A 14,649-nucleotide genomic window follows, 5' to 3' on the forward strand; every position below is an offset into this window, starting at 1 on the left:
AGGAACTCATCAAGTCAGACATCATCTATGGAGGGAAATAAACAGTTGACATTCTGCACCAAGACTCTTCATCAGGGCTGAGTCTCATGCTGAAATGTTGACTGTTTGTTTTCCTCCATAAATGCTGCCTGGCCTGCTGAATTCCTCCAGTACTTTGTGTGTATTGCTCCAGATTTCTAGCATCTTCAGAATCTCTTGTCCCTCACAGCCTCAGTACTGTTTCCCATGGTGTGATGGCATCATGGAAAGCAACTAAATCACATTAGAAAATGAGACAGGCTCCATTCCAGTCAAATTTTCAGAGCAAAATCATCTGTAATGAAAGCTTTTACTTCTGTCTGTGAAAATGCATTTTTAAAAGCACAGATCTGGGAGTAAAATCAGAATAATATCTTCATATTTTTGGAGGAGCTGTGCAGAATTCTCTCAATACTCTAATGAAAGATTAGTATAGCTCTTTCTGGTCAAACTTCAAAAGAGAAGAAAGTCCACAATCTTCTACCTGTCCGGCATCCGGCATGAATAAAAGCAGTACTGGTAGAGTGTAAATTAAACATTCAATTAAGAACAAATTACTTTTTATTCTGAAGTGTGACTTCAATTATTGAAGAAAAATGCAACAATACGCATCTAACTTCCAATGCAGCAAGTGAAATGTGAATGTTAATATAAACTGCATCTTTCATCAGAAGATTCTGTTTCATATCCAGTTAAGTATTTTGGAAAAATATATAATGATGAAGAGCCTCTTTGTAACTGATGCTATAGATATAGATTAAAAACATTTCTTTAACTAATGTGGAAAGAATATAAACTTCTATGATATTACAGTTTCATCAAGGTGAAGCCATCTATCAGACATTGAATTTTAGAGCTAGAAATTTCTCCATTTTAGTCTATCTTTTATTTTCCCAACTTAACCAATTCATGCTACCATTCCAAATTAATTAGGGTGGAAATGAGTACACATGCACATTTGCAGACATGTTGCCAGTGCTCACTTCTGGCAGGCAGACTTACTAAAAGCTCTGATCACATTATGCACCTCTGCTCTGATCATCACAATTTGACTCAGACTTTAGGATCAGTTGGTCTTTGAAAAAACCTGAGTGCAATGTTCAGCATATGCTACTTAGAGTCACAGAACACGAGAACATAGAAACAGGCTATTCAGCCCATCTAGTCTGTGCTGAACAATTAATCTGCCTAGTCCATTGACCCGCATTCCGATCATAGCCTTCCATACCCCTCTCATCCATGCGTCTATCCAAATTTCGCTTAAGAGTTGCAATCAAACCCATATCTTCCACTTCTGCTGGCAGCTTATTCCACACTCTCACCACCCTCTGACTGAAGAAATTCCCCCTCATTTTCCCCTTAAACATTTCATCTTTCACCCTTAACCTATGACCTCTAATTCTAGTCTCACTCAATTTTGATTTTTAAAAAAAGCCTTCTTTCATATACCCTGCCTGCAACCCTCATAATTTTGTGTACCTGTATCAGATCTTCCTTCATTCCTCTACACTTTAAGAAATAAAGTCCTAACCAATTAAATCTTTCCCTATACCTCAGGTCCTCAAATCCTAGCAACATCCTTGTAAAATTTCCTTGCACTCTTTCAATCTTATTGTCATATTTCTTGTAGGTAGGTGATCAAAACTGCATATAATACTCAAATTTAGGCCTCACCGACATTTTATACAGCTTCAACATAGTGTCTCAACTTCATAACTCAAATATTTCGGTTTTTGAAGGACAATGTGCCAAAAGCTTTCTTTATGACCCTGTTCACCTGTGATACCACTTTCAAAGAATTATGGATCTATATTCCCAGATCCCTCTGTTCTAGCACACTTCTCAGTACCCTACCGCTCGCCATGTAAGTCCTACCTTGGTTTGTCCTCCCAAAGTGTAATACCTCACACCTGCCTGCATTATATTCCATCTGCCATTTTTCAGTCCATTTTTCCAGCTAGTCCAGATCCCGCTCCAAGCTTTGATAGCCTTCCATACTGCCTTCTACACCTCCAATCTTGGTGTCATCTGCAAATTTGATGATCTGATTTAACCTTTCCATATAACTCAGGTCCGGACAGCATCCTTGTAAGTAGAGTCCCAGTTCAACACTAATGGTCCAGAATTGTCCCTGAGCAGGTGGCCCTGAGATGAGAGAAAGGCAGGGAAGAGGTGGGCAACTTACTGAGGGTTTGGATGCAGGTGATTTGTTTGTTTCAGGAGTTTTGGTGAGCCACTGGTTGATGCGACCGGCAACGCCAACTTTCAGACCCGCTACTTCCTACAAGGACAGCCACAAACAGAATCTGTGAAGCTTTTTGTGATTGCATGCAAGTTCCAGTCAGATCTAAAAGCTTGCCACCACAACATATCGTTAAAAAAATAATTTCACCAAAGTGGTTTTCCTGAAGTACTCTCTGTAATTAAGATTCAGAACACATTAAGGACTGATAAATTTCTTTTTCAAGCAAAAAAAAAGGTGTTGTATAATGTACTTCATACAAGGGATGCCATTGCTAAGGATTTAATAATAAAAAAATTGGAGACTATTCAAATATAAGTGTGAAATTGTCTTGGGGGTGTTTTCAGAATGTTAGCTGCCTTGCCCTTTGAAACAATCTAGCGTATAATTCAATTCCTAGTTCTGTATTGTTGCCCAGCCTGAACCTCTGCTGGTTATACTAGAAGAAGCCAAGCACAGTGTCTTGAAAGTAGCCGAACATACTATACACAATTCTGGACACCAAGAATGGAAAGCCACCTCAGGAGATATTCCCCAGTACTTAAACTTAATTGCAGCAACATTGTAAGGGGCTTAGAAAATTTGCAAAAGAATTAAAGGTAAAATACAAAAGCAGTTTCTTATGCAGCGAATTGCTGTCATCAAAGGCATCGGCATATAACATGTTTAGGAACTGCCCCGAAACAATTTCACTTTCAATACTTTGGAGTTGAGTACTAGTTTGTTTCAGTCTCAAGCACAATGTGTACATATCATCTCAAGTACACTGCCTCATGAGAAAATTTAATTGAATTTTCAAAATGGAACTAGATAAATATTTGAAAAAGGTTGGGGATAAACACGGAGGCATAAATGGAAAAGATAGGGAGTGAGATTCTTCTATCACTTTCCTCTATGAAGCATCATTCTGCATTCCACATTGTTACATTTATTTATTCCTGTTAAAATATAGGAGCAAATCTTCAAAAACATTTCATATTAAATATCTATAGATGTAATATCTGCAAAGAGTTTACCTTTCTATCATAGACGCTTACTAAACTTGCTGGGTTAAGGTTCTATGGTGAAAGATTTCACAGGGTCCTGTAAATATGCCTCCCAGATCAAAGGCTCCTGCTTAGAAATTTCACAGGCGTTTGAAGTGTTTAAGTGTGTTTTCTAATTCTGACACTACGGGGGGGGTTTTTAACTTGTAGTTAACAGTTTAGGATTAACTCCTGGGTATTTCAAGCAGTATCAAACCATAATAATTCTTTTTAAGTTGTGGTGGAGGCATTTTTGGATTTTCTCTATTTCACAGCAGTGGGCAAATCTGTTTTGGTTCAATCAGAGAGAATGACCATCTATTATGCCCAATACAATGAAAAGATTTTTAAAATGAAAAATGACGCCGTGACATCAAGCATACTTTGAATGTTTAACTCTTTAACCCAGAGGCGTTTTTCACACAAAGCATCTTGACATCTTTTGATCCATTTGACACAAGCGGTTGGGCCCAATTTATCACTAAAATTAATATTGAAAAAGTGGCAGAATATTATCTTTAAATTTTTCCCTGTTACCAGTTGTAAAGCAATGGAGATTTTATTCAACCCAAAGAAAATGTTAATTAACCTGAATTTGTCAAAGAGGTAAAGAAGACCGTCTGCACAGTCTTGAGATGCAAGTTCGCTCTCCTCATGTTCAGAACTGTGTGTCAAAACATACCCATGGGAAAAAGAGTTTAAGAAAACAAAGGATACAAACCATATCAAGAACAAAAATAGCAGTGCAGTAAACCTGTGAGCAGTTTTATGCTAGTGTCAGCACACTGACTTGATGTTGTGTCATGCCGTAGACATACCTACATTCTATTTCAGGTTGACCTTAGGAAGGCAGGAGGACCTCATGGAGATACCTTACCTTGTTGGGTGTACCCTTATTAGTTGGGGAAGTAGAACTATAGACATCACCAGTTTCCCACATGCTCTTTATGTTCCGCACCCCTTCAGCTGTCAGTGGGAGATCTGAGGCTGAAGTCTTGCCTCCCTTGGTTGTCTTGGCGACCTACAAGGAGACTAAAGTGGTCAGTATCCTCTCAAAGCAAACTGGCTATGCAAATGCACAAAGTAGCAGCATCAAAATACAATTTCAATAGGGAAAACATTGTCAGCTTCAGAAATGATTAAATACTTATCAATTCAAGGAGGTATTTTTTGCAATTGATTTGAAAATTAGTTCTACTAATGAGTGAGACTGAGTGTAAGTGAGGTTAATGTACTCTTGAGCACAAAGCTACTGATTCACGATGTGGAATGGTAGCATAACACTATTACAGTGCCAGTGATCGGGGTTCATTTCCTGCCGCTGTCTGTAAGGAGTTTGCACGGTCTCCCTGTGGGTTTTCTCAAGGTTCTCTGCTTTCCTCCCACATTCCAACGGTGTAGAGGTTAGGGTTAGTAAGTTGTGGGTGTGCTCTTGTGTGCTGCCCTTCAAGCACATATTCAGACCGTTATTGATGCAAAAGACTCTTTTCACTGTATGTTTAGCTATACATGCGACGAGTAAAGCAAATCCTTGAATCTTTGATTGTTAATGCCTAAGATTAAGCTGTGGGCCACAGCCTAATCTCTGAGTTTGGGTAATGAGGACATACTGCTATAGTTGCACTTTCCATCAGCAAAGCTGGTTTGTGTCTGTGGATTTTATTGCAGTAACAGCTTTGTAACCTCATTTGTGCTACTCTCTGCCAGTACATGATCTTACAATATTCCTTTCTCAATTGTCAGAACCCTTGACAGTAAACTAATTCTGAAAGTCATTATTCAAAATAATGCTGTTCCCATAATTATTTAATGAGAACTAACAAGTGATGTTTTGTATCACCTATTTCCTCTTAACTGATACATTCAGGAAGATAGGAGGTTGAGATTTTGACTTAACAATATGGGAGTATTTTCTTGATGATATAGAAATTATGTGAAGCGTGTTAGCAAGATACAGCAGTTTGTGGAAACAAATGTCACCATGGTGTGTGGCGACATTTGCGGGCTGCCCATCCTTAGGCTGTGTTGATTGTTAACGCGAGTAACACATTTCATTGCATGTTTCAATATATATGTGATAAGCACACAAATCCAAACAACACACTCAAAATGCTGGAGGAACTCAGCAGGCCAGGCAGCATCGATGGAAAAAGTCCAGTCAGTGTTTTGGGCCGACACTCTTCAGCAGGACTGGAGGAAAAAAGATGAGGAGTAGATTTAAAAGGTGGGAGGATGTGAGAGAGAAGCACAAGGTGATAGGTGAAACTGGGAGGGGGGGGGGGATGAAGTAAATAGCTAGGAAGTTGATTGGTGAAAGAGATACAGGGCTGGAGAGGCTTCCTGCCCTGTTACTTGTAAGAACACCACCCCCTTCTCTCAGTTCCTCCATCTCTGCCATACCTGCTCTCAAGATGAGACTTTTCATTCCAGAATGAAGGAGATGTCCTCCTTTTTCAAAGAAAGGGGCTTCCCTTCCTCCATCATCAATGCTACTCTCAACCACATCTCTTCCATTTCACACGTCTGCACCTATCACATCCTCCCGCCACCCTACCAGGGATAGGGTTCCTCTTGTCCTCACCTACCACCTCACCAGCCTCCACATCCAGCACATAATTCTCGGAAATGTCCGCCACCTCCAACGGGATCCCACCATCAAGCACATCCTTTCCTCCCCCAGCCCTGCTTTTTGCTTTCCACGGGGATTGCTCCCTACACGACTCCCTCCCCACTGATCTCCCTCCTGCCACTTATCCTTGCAAGCGGAACAAGTGCTACACTTGCCCCAACATCTCCTCCCACACTACCATTCAGCACCCTAAACAGTCCTTGCATGTGAGGTGACACTTCACCTGTGAGTCTGTTGGGGTCATATACTCTGTCCAGTGCTCCCAATATGGCCTCTTGTATATTGGTGAGACCCAGTGTAGATTGGGAAACTGCTTCACCAAGCATCTACGCTCCATCTGCCGAAGAAGTGGAAGCTCCCAGTGGCCACCCATTTTAATTCCACTTCCCATTCAACAGGTTAATCCATGGACTCCTCTACTGTTGCGAGAGGCCACACTCGGGTTGGAGGAACAACATCTTGTATTCTGTCTGGCTAGCCTCCAACCTGATGGCATGAACATCAATTTCTCAAATTTCCAGAAATGCTCCACCACCACCCCCCACCATTCCTCATGCCCTTTTCCCTCTCTCACCTCATCTCCTTACCTGCCCATCACCTCCCTCTGGTATTCCTTCCCCCTTTTCTTTCTTTCACAGCCTTTTGTCCTCTCCTATCAGGCTCCCCCTTCTCCAGCCCTCTATCTCTTTTATCGAAACGTCGACTATACTTTTTTCCCCCTAGATGCTGCTTTGTTTGCTCAGCATTTTGTGTGCGTTGCTTGGACTTGCAGAGCCTGCAGACTTTCTCTTGTTTGTAAATGAATCTGAATCTGAACTTTGGGACTTCCATCACCAAGGTGCTCAAAGAGCAGAGGTGAAGGGGAACACCAGCATCCTCTCCAAGTCGCATTTCCTAACAAACATAGTGAATTTGAAAAAAAGGTTCATGTTAAATGTCTACAAATCAGATTTAATAGCTGTAAATAATTTACCCATATGTATCTATTCTTACTAAGCCAGCTGGGATAAAATTCCTGGTATGAAAGATTTCATGGGTTCTGTTAATATATCTCCCAGATTTTGCTAAGAAATATCACACATATCCAAAGGGTTTTAGTGTGCTTACTCATTCTGACATGATGAGGGAGTTTTGAATTGTGGTTAACAGTTCAGGATTAACTTCTGGGTAGATAAATAAATCAATATAATCCACAAACTCCAAACAGCACCTAGGGTCAGGATAGAACCTAGCCATTCAGCCTATGGAGTGTCAGGCAGGCACCTCCCAGTCTCCATCCAGCTAACAGGAATCACCTCCCACTCATTTCTAAATCATCACCTGCAGCCTATTTAAACCCAGCCCAGATCCCCAATTCTTGCTCACTCATATGAATCAGTCAGCCTCAGCCAGTTGTTCCTAGCCTTCAGTTCCCCTGTTAAGTATCCGTTTTCACTATTTTGTGGCCCCCTTGTGGCTTGTTGTTTTGCAGCTTATTAGTAAAATATTGTTTATTCTTAAGTCATCTGTGTTGCTCTGCATTTGGGTCAAGCCTTCTCTGCAGTTCCAGACGTGGGGTGTCTATGTTGGCTCTTCAGAACAACTCCATTGTCCTGCATATTTTCCTGTAAAATATTCACTTTTGCCTTCTCTTCAACTCTCCCAATTCTGTTGCCAGCCAGCTACACTAGGGGAAAAACAGTACAAGCTGCTCCACTCTTCCACAAGTCTTTGGGAACTGGAAGCACTCATGGTCACAGGAAGAAAACACAAGCCTCAGACAGCACCCAGGGTCAGGAGTGAACCCAAGTTGTGGAGCTGGGAAGTAACAATAATACCTGCTGCACCGTATATTTAAAGCAGAAGTTGACAGGTTCTTGATTAGTAAGGGTATCAAAGAAGGAGAGGCAGGGCAATGTGGCTAAGAGGGATAATAAATGATTGAATGGTGGAACAAACTTGATGGGCTGAATGGCCTAATTCTGTTCCTACGTCTCATGGTTTTAACACCATGGCTATCCACTTGGAAATATATAACATTTATTATCAATATGGCTTAATTCCTGGAGCTCCCAATCTAGCACCATGAGGAGAACATTGTTTCAAGGTAGCTCAAGGCATTTACTGATCCTCAATATACACACACACACACACACACACACACACACACGCACACACACACACACACACACACGTTGGAGGAATTCAGCAGGTCAGGCAGCATTTATGCAGAGGAATAAAGAGTCAACGTTTTGGGCCACGACGCTTCATTGTCATGTCTTGAGAAATTCTTCTGAATGTTTAAATTTTTTCAAATCCCCAAAACTTCCTGTTAAGGAAAATTGGTACAGGTTATCTGAAATTCTGAAATTCCCTTATCTGAAATTCCAAAATCTGAAAACCTCTCAAATCCAAAATTTTTTTGAGTTCCGACATGCTGCCACAAATGGAAAATTCTACATGGCACTGGGAAGGTTCCCAGGCGATGAGCAGATCTCTGTGCACCACAAACAGTTTTTAGAAGTAAACACACATGCGTAATGAACAGAAGTTAATGAAAAATAGAAAAACACCACATGAAGTGAAAAATAAAGATCTTGGTCATGTATAGAAAGAGTGGATTCGTCAGTGTCGGAGTGAACATATGCCGTTTAATGATATGCTGATCATCCAGCAAGCAAAGTTGTATCATGATGAACTGGAAATGAAAGATAATTGTGAATATTCTGCAGGCTGGTTGAAGAAATTTAAGAAAAGGCACAGCATTGAATTTTTAAAGATCTAAAAAAATTTAAAGATAAAGCTTCTGTCTATCACGAAGCAGCAGAGAGATTCATTGATGAGTTTGCGAAGACTGTCGCTGATGAGGATCTAAGACCAGAACAAGCCTACAATGATGATTGTTCTTATACCTTACATAAAACCTAAAAAAAAGGAAAATACAAATAGTGTATTGTAATCTCTTAATCAAAGCAAGGCATCATAAATGGAAACTGCCGTTGTTTGTTGTTGTTCAACAGCTGCTATGCTGCTTCTGTTACCTTGCCCATATTATATTTTCATTATATTAATGGTATGTAATTATTTTTATTGTTAGTACATATGTTTGATGAACAAGTGTAAGACAAAGACTGCTTACAGGTAGCACATATACTCATAATAGGAAATGATGGCAATCTCAGACTATCTCATTATGTATTCCAAAATCCAATGCACCTCTAGTCCCAGGCATTTCTGATAAGGAGAACTCAACCTGTAATAACATCAGATAACTGTGCTGAGCACTCACCTCAATTGCACTGGTGTACTGCTCCAATTTACTGTCAATCTTGGAGACACCCAGTAGAGGGCGTGCAACCTTGGTGGTTGTGCTGCAGATACAACAAAGTTGACAGTGATTTTCACCGAAGTAAGAAACAACTCCATTAAAAAATATATCGTTAAAAGGGAGCTGATAAATGCTTTACCTCTTTTTTGCTGATTTATTCAAAAAGTCTGCCCTTTCGCCAATCTGAAATTAAAATAAAGAAAAGTAGTTTAACATATTCACCACGAGTTGTAAAACAGAACAGCTGAGAATTAATTCACAGACAAAAGGCACTGCATTGTCCATAACAAACTCACACCTGATCAGATCCAGCAAGAAATCAAACAGAAAGCATATAGAGGAATTGTTTACCCAAAGCTTCCATATCCACTTTGTGCCAATGTATTTGGAGAACCTTTCCAACGATAAGGTGCACATTGTACCTCCCCCCAAACCACCAAAAGTAGGACACCTCTTAAAGAGTCCATATTTAGACGGAGGTGTAACATAAAGATTTTTACTCCTCGTGTATGTGAAGGATGTAAGAATTAAAGTCAATTCAATAGTGGATCTGGGGGTAATTGGAGCAAAACCACTAAACAGTTTCCTCAGCACTAAAACATTTTTTTAGAGTAATGAAGTATTGTATCTTCTTATCAATTTCCATAATATATAATTTCAATGCCTTTGACTTTTGAAGCTGCAAACTAAAATACATCATAAAGGATTGAATTAACTGTCTGCTGTTGGCATGCTAAAATGTCAAAAATGCAGGCTGAGAGAAGTTTCACAGCTTGGTGTACCTGATGGAGTATTTTGTTTGATGGAATGTTATTCTATTAATTCCAATATGCATGGATGTTGAATTACACTCTAACTCATCAATTCCAGTAGCATAACATCACTGTTCACAGATTCCCATAAAGGAGTTAGAGTGAAAGTGTGCACAGGGAATGCCATTATGGTGCTATACTTTTGCCTTGATCTCATGCTGGGATCAAGTATAACCCCTCACTGTTAATCAGCCCATCTTCACTACCTTTTCCCCCCACTGTCGTTAGCTAAAGTTCTGCCCTACTGTTACCAAATGGGCAAACTTACCCCGATAAAGGAATCTCTACTCTTCAACCTTCCACCAACTTAGATCGCTACTCAAAGTCACCGAGACGCCCAAGTCTTTGTAGAAATGCGTCCACTTTTGGGTTGGATTTTCTCTATATTGCATCAGTTTGTGTAATGGTTGAATGTTGTTTTTAATAATGTTTTGCTGTGAGAGGTCATTTAAATAAATGATTTTTTTCATGAATTCCCTTTTGACCTTGTTTGTTTCTTGCTGCAGTTTGCAACGCTATAGCATCACAGTTAGCATGCACTTGTGACCTTTGTGGTTACATGCACCCCAGGGAAAAAAAGGACAGAATATCTAATAACCTTGGATTTGCTTGCTTGTTTATTGTGTTTTTATTTCTTACATCACAGGAACTGGCTGCAGAGATAGAATATGCCTTGAATCTACAATACCAAGGTTTTCTAGATTCTGCCCAGGTTCCAGATGACTGGAAAATGATGATAGAACATCAATATTTGAGAAAGGAAAGAGATGGAAGCAGGAAACTATAGATCAGTTAGCCTGACATCAGTCCCTGGGAATTGCTATTAAGGAGGTAAAAGCAGTACATTTAGAAAATAGTAAGACAGTCAAGCAAAATCAATATGGTTTCATGAAAGCGAGATCACAATTGACAAATTTATTAGAGTTCTTTGAGGCTTTAACAGGCAGCACGGATAAAGGGAAACAAATATGAGGAGTGAACTTGGAATTCAGAATCTATTAGATAATGTGCAACATTAAAACTAACTGCACAAGGCAAGTGCACATTTAGGGATTATAAATTGCACAGGGAAGTGACTAACTGACAGAATATAGTAGATCAGGATAAATGGGTCATTTTTGGATTGACTCAGCGGGGACTCAGCTATGTATAATTATGATTGGTGAGGGCATGAAGGGATATGGGGAGATTGAGTCTGAGATGAAAAATGGATCAGCCATGATGAAATGGAGGAGCAGACTCGATGGGTCAAATAGCTTAATCCTGCTCCTATTTCTTATGGTCTTCCAGTCTTATAATGAAGACTTGGATGAAGGGCCTGAGATATTGCAGAAAGATTTGCTGGCAGTTCAAAATTAGCTGGCTTATCAAGTTGTGAGGCAGACACAAAGAACCTGCAAAGGGGTTTAGGACAGGTTATTGGACAAGAAGTTTACAGGCGGAGTAAAAGGTGGGAAAATGCAAGGTTATTCACTTTAGGGGCTTGATTGAATAAATACATTATTCCTTAAATAAATTGAGTCTCCAGAACGTGCTGATACAAAGATATCTGGGGTTCCTAGTATATGAATCACAGGAGGTCAATCAGCAGGTGCAACAAACGGGAAAGAAGACCCTCATTGTAGTGGGAATGAAATGTAAAAATAGAGATGGCTTTATGCAGCCTTACAGGAACTCGGTGTTGTTGCCACCTGGAATACTGTGTACTGTTTTGGTCTGCTTATTTCAGGAAGGATGTGTTTGCATTAGAGACAGTGCTGAGAAAGTTCACTAGGCTGATTCCTGGCAAGCAGGTTTTTGACATATGAAGAAAAGCTGAGCTTATATTCATTGGAGTTAATAGGGTGATTTTATGGATATGAGATTCTGAAGGAGCTGCCAGGGTGGGTGCTGAGAAGAAGTTTCTAGCACTGGGGGTGGAGTTTTAGAATAAGGGCCACCCCTTTTAGATAGGGGTGAAGAGAAATTTCTTTTGTGACTCTTTGGAAGTCTTTACCCTGAATAGCTGAATTTACAGACTCGCTGAATATATGAAGTAGACAAGCATTGAAACTATGAAAAAGTTAAGGAGTATAAAAAGAAAGAACAAGAAAGTGGGGTTGAGGCCAAGACTAGATCAGCTATTATCATATTGAAAGGCAGAGTGGGCTCAAGTGTGGCTGAAGGTTCCTGCTCCTATTTCTTATGTTCTTTTAACCAAACCAAAGGTTCTCAATGGTAGTGAATACCTGCTACATTGCTTTCACATTTGTTCTTACAAAACAGAAAAAGGCCTTTTGCCCCATTAGGTCCATGCCAGGTCTCAGAGCCTACCCATCAGTCCCTCTGACCCACCCATCTCTCTAACCTATTGTCTCAATGCCCACCAACTTCCCATGATTCTTCTGCCACCTACCACATCAGGGGCATTTAGCCTATCAGCATGTTTCTGGGGTGTGGGAGGAAGCCAGAGCACCCAACGGAAACCCATACAGTCATAGGAAGAACATGCAAACTCCACACAGACAGCAGCTAAACCCAGGTTGCTGGATCACTGAGGTAATCCCACTATGCTGCCCATTTTAGTACACAATCTCTTCAAATACCTTCCTTTGTTGGGCGTTTAGGGTTAGTGAATGTATTTCCTGAATGAATGGGACAATTTATGTTCAGGCTCAGATTATTTCTTAAGAAGATGTTACTCTGCTGAAGGCCTAGAGATGGCGCCACCGTGGTGAAAATCAGAATCCGATTTAATATCCCCGGCAAATGTTTTTAAAATTGTGAACTTAATGGCAGCAGTATAATGCAATACGTGATAAATATATATATTAAGTGTACATATGTATATTAAAAAGTTAAATAAGTAGTGCAAAAACAGAAATAAAATAAAATAGGGTTAGTGTTCATGGCTTCTATTATTATTTAGAAATCAGGTGACAGAGGGGAAGGAACTGTTCCTGAATCGTTGAGTGTGTGCTTTCAGGTTTGCATACCTCCTTCCTGATGGTAACAATAAGAGGGCATGCCCTGGGTATTGGGGGTCCTTCATGATAGACACCACCTTTTTGAGGCACCGCTCCTTGAAAATGTCTTGGATACTATGGAGGCTAGTACCCATGATGAATCTGACAAATTTTACAACTCTCTGCATCTTACTTCAATTCAATCATCTCCCCATGCCATGAAAAACCAGTAAGGGGAAAGATCAAGGGGTGGAGGAGGGGAAGCAGGGAGGGGATAGGCAGGAAAGGTGAAGAAGGAATGTAAGGGGAAAGTACTATGTGTAGTAGAGGAAGGCAGAATCATGAGAGAGGTGATAGGCAGCTGGAGGAGGAGGCAGAGTGAAACTGGGATGGGGGGAGGGAATTATCCGAAGTTGGAGAATTCAATGTTCATGCCAAGTCTCCAGCTGAATTCTCCAACTTCTGGTAATTCCCTCCCCCTCCCTCCCCATCTCAGTTTCACTCTGCCTCCTCCTCCAGCTGCCTATCAAGTCTCTCATGATTCTGCCTTCTTCTACTACACATAGTGCTTTCCCCTTACATTCCTTCTTCACCTTTCCTACCTATCCCCTCCCTGCTTTCCCTCCCCCTTCCCTTATTCTTTCCCCTTACTGGTTTTTCACCTGGCACCTACCAGCCTTCTCCTTCCCACCCTCCCCCCACCTTCTTTATAGGGCCCCTGCCCCCTCCCTCTTCAGTCCTGATGAAGGGTCTCTGCCCAAAACATTGACTGTTCGTTTCCACGGATGCTGCCCGACCTGCTGAGTTCCTCCACCTTTTTGTACGTGTTGCAGTGGTCCAGTGTGTTGGTTCCTCTAGCACTACAAGTGATTTGTTGATAATCATTATTTAGAGACTTCACCAAGTTAGCCTGGTTAAAATACCAGAAAATGATGGGGTAGGCATTAGGATGTTCTGTTTCATGCCTGTGGATTACATTGCTCAGTTCTTCCAGAGCCTGCTTGACATTGGCCTGCTTATTTATTGAGGTACAGTGAAGAGTAGGGTCTTCCAGACAGCAACCCCCAACAATCCCCAATTTAACTCTATCCTAATCATGGAATTTACAATGACCAAATTATCACCAAACCAGCACAGCTTTGGACTATGGGAGGAAACTGGAGCACCTGGAGAAAACCCATGCATTCCCGGGGCGGAGGGTGGGGGAGGTGATGCACAAAGTCTTCGTACAGCTGACGTCAGAATGGAATTCCAAACACCAGAGCCTTGAGCTGTAATAGTGTCATGCTGCCATGTTGGAAGTGAAGATACTTGATGCAGCTGAGGATGTGCATGTTCGCTCTATATGCATCTCAATATTTTGTCACACTTCTTCTAAATTTAAGGCAAGACCATAAATCAGAACCCAAATCGGGATTGGAGCAAGACGCTGCAATAGTGTGACGTCTACTTGTTTGAACTTCTCTCTGCATTTGATTCATCCATTCAAAATGCACTGAAAATGTAATTATTTGTGATATATTATGTAACACTACTCTGCCATATCCTTCAGTTGGAAGCTGATTGATATAATGTATTGAGAGTTGTCCTTATTGAGTTGTGACATACCAGGCAGACAAAATGTTTCAATGCTTTTGTGTGCCCTTGTCTTAATGCCTGATATCTTAAGTG

General features: G+C 40.7%; 1 protein-coding gene across 7 annotated transcripts in view; it reads right to left on the reverse strand.

The window, feature by feature from the left end:
* LOC140738627 (uncharacterized) overlaps positions 1-14,649 on the reverse strand; it is a 231,818-nt gene that overhangs the window by 17,528 nt on the left and 199,641 nt on the right. For 6 of the 7 annotated variants that reach the window (XM_073066212.1, XM_073066208.1, XM_073066209.1 and 3 more), the window contains 4 exons: positions 9,361-9,404; positions 9,183-9,264; positions 4,163-4,306; positions 2,204-2,299 (listed from right to left, as the gene is read on the reverse strand). In XM_073066212.1, the coding sequence (XP_072922313.1) occupies positions 2,204-2,299; positions 4,163-4,306; positions 9,183-9,264; positions 9,361-9,404 (366 nt within the window). The remainder of the gene's footprint in view (positions 1-2,203; positions 2,300-4,162; positions 4,307-9,182; positions 9,265-9,360; positions 9,405-14,649) is intronic. The other variant, XM_073066214.1, reaches the window with a different exon arrangement.

Source organism: Hemitrygon akajei, chromosome 14 (assembly GCF_048418815.1).
Source record: "Hemitrygon akajei chromosome 14, sHemAka1.3, whole genome shotgun sequence".
Taxonomy (NCBI): domain Eukaryota; kingdom Metazoa; phylum Chordata; class Chondrichthyes; order Myliobatiformes; family Dasyatidae; genus Hemitrygon; species Hemitrygon akajei.